Source organism: Sphaeroforma arctica (assembly GCF_001186125.1).
Source record: "Sphaeroforma arctica JP610 unplaced genomic scaffold supercont1.650, whole genome shotgun sequence".
Classification (NCBI taxonomy): domain Eukaryota; class Ichthyosporea; order Ichthyophonida; genus Sphaeroforma; species Sphaeroforma arctica.
Genome location: NW_014039908.1, coordinates 27,229 through 31,830, shown reverse-complemented (window position 1 = coordinate 31,830; position 4,602 = coordinate 27,229). Strand labels below are relative to the sequence as shown.

The following is a 4,602-nucleotide window of genomic DNA, read 5'->3' as shown; positions in this document are numbered from 1 at the left end:
TATCACACACACACACACAAACACACACACACACACACACACACACACATACATACATACATACATACATAAACAAACACACATACACACACATACACGCACACACAGAGAGAGAGCGTTCTTTGCTTTCGTTATTTCTCACACACAGACACACGTATACGCACACACTCACTCACTCGTACACACACGTATATATATATATATATACGCACACAGAGAGCGTTCCTCTCTTTTGTTGTCTCTCACACACAGACAGACGTATACGCACACACTCACTCACTCGTACACACACACATATATATACCCTAAATTATATTCATACACACTTACATACACTCATACAATATTTACACACTTACATAAACTCATACACGCACATAAAAAAATACATACAACACATAATATTCAAGTTTTCAGCTCATTCTTATATATGTGTATATAGACTCAATATATATGTTCTAAAGACTTCGAAGTGTGCCAGTGTGTTGCGCGCCAAAATTTGAACCTATTTTTAAATGCCACTGGAATCGCGGTGTCACTGATGACTTTAAATAAATATCCAATAGACGAGCGGATTACTACATGTCAGGAAGGGCACTGAGGCCGCGGTGACTGAATCTATATTTGTATCGCCCAATAGAGCATCCTCTAAGTGTATCCAGGCATAATGTGATTATCAAAATCCGGTTGGTCAAAGCAATAGTGAAGAGTCCAACTTGCTTTCAGAGACTGGCAGACTGCACATCGCGCGGCCCAGGGGGGTATAAAAATAGATTTAGATTTATTCTTTATAAAAAAAAACAAATATAAATGTAGCAGTAAATTGCACACAGCAGCCGGAATACTCGATATGTAAAACAGCGACAGCAGCCGGAAAAGTTTATCATAGTTCCGCTGGCCTCCTATTTTTTAATAGAAAATCTGCTATTGCACGGGCGGTTCCAAGAGTCGATTTTTGTTTCTGTTATCCCCTGCCTGTTTTTTTTTGCTGATTTGGCATAATACTCTACTAAAATATTACTACTGAATTTGGTATAGGCCCGAAATTTATGTTAGGGGTTTGGGACTCAACCCCAATTTTCGTTTTTTTATTCTTGGAAAAAAGTATATCTGGTTTGGTATGAACTGGCTTGGAGAAGGGTATAGCGCCTGCCTCCTACCTTTTTTTGGAGAAATATTAGCAGAAACAAAAATCGATTTGGAACCGCCTTATATCAAAATATATTTACTTCGAGGGGGAAATAAATATGGCATTTTCTCTTCACACAATATTTTTACTCTTGCTACTATTTAGCCGGCAAAGTATATGATCATCATCACTATCATGTGGTGTTTTTTTCTGATCTTTTTATTTATATAAAAACAAAACAAAAGGTCTCGCTGGCCCGGGTATTTACCCAAAAGATGTATTAGTATCATATTACATATTTTTAATATTTACACATACAGGCGCCGTCCGCACCGACAAATGGCTGCACAGACAATATTTTTATAAACAAAATATGTTCTGCATTTTGTTTGTTGTTTTTTGTTCAATTTAGAGGGGCTATTTATTTATACTTTTCCAAAACCCCCACGGACCACCCCCGGCCTCACCGCCCCAAAATATTTCAGTGCACTGCTAAAATATTGAATATTATTTATTTTTAAAAAAACGACCATATATGTATTATGTATGAGTCGAAGGCATAAATCGAGAAGGATGTTCACATCCACTCTTACGGCGTTGTAAATATTTACACCTTGTGTTGTTGTATTAAATACTGTATTTATTAGAGAGAGAGAGAGAGAGAGAATAAAAATAGCCTGAACGGACTACATAACGTACTTTTAGGCCGGGGGCAGGGTGTTCACTGTTCTCAGCTCAGACTTCAGACGTCAGCGACCCGAGAATGCAAAGAAACAGAAAGGTCTGACTCTGTACTGACTGCACTCTGCCTGGCTGCCCTCGCAGGCCTCTCAGGTCTCAGCCCTCGCCCCTCATTAGTCTTCACGCTTCAGTCTTCACCGCAATTAAATACTTATTCGCCACTGGTTCAATCTGTATATAAATATCTGTGTACTCAGCGAGTGGAGTCGGTGCTCTACGCTTTGAGATGTCCTTGACTATTTCTATAAAACAAAGAACAATTTTTAATTAAAAAAGTCACCGCCCACCGGAGTCCGGACTACCGGAGTCGACACTCTCGACTACAGGACGACCGTCGTGAGTCGACAACTCGACTCACTAACAGTCTGACACAGTGAAACACTAACAGTTCACCCACAGTCACACACTGTCACTCTCCCCTGCCAATGCTGACTGTCAGTTGATAGTTGACATTGTCACTTGACCATGTCCCACTGCTCACTGTGCTCACTGCTCAGTGCTCACTGCTCACACTTGACACTTTGACTTCAACACTTGCGAGTCGTAAGTTGGATGTTTGGAACACTGGTCTGTCACTCATGACAATGAGCAGGTCGACTCAAATAATGATCCGTCGTCGCGGCCCATTCGGGTTGACTTTAAACTCTTGGCCACTTGCCGGTTCATTTACAAATATTTAAAAAAAAAAATAGCGCAACGAATACTCATTTTTTTCTGTACAAAAATCAGAGTTGGTGCCATTTTTTGGGCGGGCGAAGGGCCGAGTTAGAGTCAGAATTTGTCACATAAGCATTTTTTTTAACGAACATTGCGTGTCTATGATCCGTGTATTGTGCCGTCTATTTTTAGTTTTGACTGGAATGCATCCTGTATTTTGGGAATACTCGTGTTCAAACCAATGATATAAAGGTTGCGCAAGTATTTTCGCCTCAAGTTGCTCCAAGTCTCTATGGAATTATGGAAATCCAGAGATATATCGCGCCTGAGCCCCTTAAGTTTAACACTTTTTTCAGTTAAAAAAATGGGGGGTTTTAAACCTTTTTGGGCTTTGGCCCTCTAAATCTTTATGCCCCTATTTGGTGAGAAATATTGCTGGTGACAGTGGTGAGTTTGAAAAAAAAAATGGTGGCCGGTGCAGTGGTGTCGAAAGTTACTCTGGTGGTACGATTATTTATCAGTTAAAAAAAATTGAAACCCGTGTTTCACAGGCTGTCAGCCAGACAGCCACTCAGCCCCTGTCGACTATCATTCATCGCTGTATACTGTTTTGTTTGAGCCAGAACAAAAAAATATTGTGAAACGTATATAAAATGAATTAAATTGACGATGGTGGATCACAATTTTCATAAACATAAAAAAAATCATAACAAAAAACGGGATGTCGAACCACCAACGATCATGGCAAGACCTACCAAGGCATAGCACTAAACCAATGACACTGCCACTGCCACAGCCAATTTCCCAGCATAAAAGCTATAGTGATGGAAACCAAAGTTGCTCCTCGGGTAGTGCCGATAGTGTATATAGTGATGATGAATTTTCGGTTTGTGGCGCTGAAGACAACATCATTTGCGGAACAAAGAATGATGAAGATACAACGTCTATCATGAAGCTGACGCGGGATATGCAAACCCTCCGATTACGCAAACATCAAAGAAGGCACGCTGTTGTAGATCAGTTAATGAGTAAAACCAGTCCCTCCCCCCAAATAACACCAAGGATGAAACATATGAAGTTTCTACGTAGTATGCAGCAAACTATCCATCACCAACAAAAGTCGGATAGCGAGCAATTCAGGAAGATCACTATCATTGAAGTCAAGTCCAGCGGTAGCATATGAACGTCAAATGGTATTACTTCTAATTTACTTAAACCATGTATTTCTTGTATGATAATCATGATTGGCATCGATATAGAATAGGTATTCCAGCCCGGAAAATCTAGCGGAGAATTAAATTAATACAACAAATATAATTATCAAATACTATGTACTACACATGTAGGTCATCGTTCGTTTCATTCCCTGGTATGATTGGCATAAATGAGGCAGCCTGAGACAAGAGAAATTCGAAGTAATTGGAACAGCGAACATGTATGAAGATTTCCGTCAGTTATAAACACCAAACTATTTTATATATTTATTAACAGGTGGGCATGTCCATATTATTTTTGCATAGTCTGTTGTCATTGTGTCTTGTCTTTAGGCTAGCAATTGTGTGGACTTGTGCACGAATTGTTTTTGGGAGTCTTTGAAATTAACAGTTTTCCGCAGCACCATCGTTGCAATCTAAAATTATGAATAGGTACGCTGATCTTCAAATCAACATTGTTGCAAGCTAAAATTATGAATAGGCACACAAGATGAGGCCATCCGCTAATATACAATACTTCCGAGAAAATGGGAATCACGAGTTTGAACTTTGAACCGAAGGCTAAAACCTAATAAACCCTACAAATCTTGAGTGATGTGATAAAACACATTAAAAATAAACAAATATTTTCTACTTTATATAAATCGATATATCTCTGATGCAAGATATATGAATATCGTGTAGCAAAATGACGGACCTCAATGAAATGCAAAAGTATTTATCAACTGCTGAGACGGTATCGAGAGATGCAGGGAAGGTAAGTACTATACTTTCCACTTCTAAGTATTTGTCACCTATTGTTGTTTTTCTATGGCTAGTGACGCAGCTTATCAAGTTATATATCGGTGTTGTAACGTCTTA

General features: G+C 39.2%; 2 protein-coding genes across 3 annotated transcripts in view; both read left to right on the top strand.

The window, feature by feature from the left end:
- The first annotated feature begins 3,221 nt into the window (after nt 1–3,221).
- On the top strand, nt 3,222–3,854 carry SARC_07838 (hypothetical protein). The gene has a single exon (XM_014298210.1). It carries the CDS (start codon nt 3,249–3,251, stop codon nt 3,708–3,710), a length of 462 nt encoding a protein of 153 aa, XP_014153685.1. The 5' UTR covers nt 3,222–3,248; the 3' UTR covers nt 3,711–3,854.
- A 33-nt stretch (nt 3,855–3,887) lies between these two features.
- The window catches only part of SARC_07837, a 5,896-nt gene continuing 5,181 nt past the window's right edge, over nt 3,888–4,602 (top strand). The window contains exons 1-2 of one of the 2 annotated variants that reach the window (XM_014298209.1): nt 3,888–3,962; nt 4,407–4,498. In XM_014298209.1, the coding sequence (XP_014153684.1) occupies nt 4,430–4,498 (69 nt within the window). In that variant the 5' untranslated portion in view covers nt 3,888–3,962; nt 4,407–4,429. Of the gene's footprint in view, nt 4,019–4,406; nt 4,499–4,602 lie in introns of both variants that reach the window. The other variant, XM_014298208.1, reaches the window with a different exon arrangement.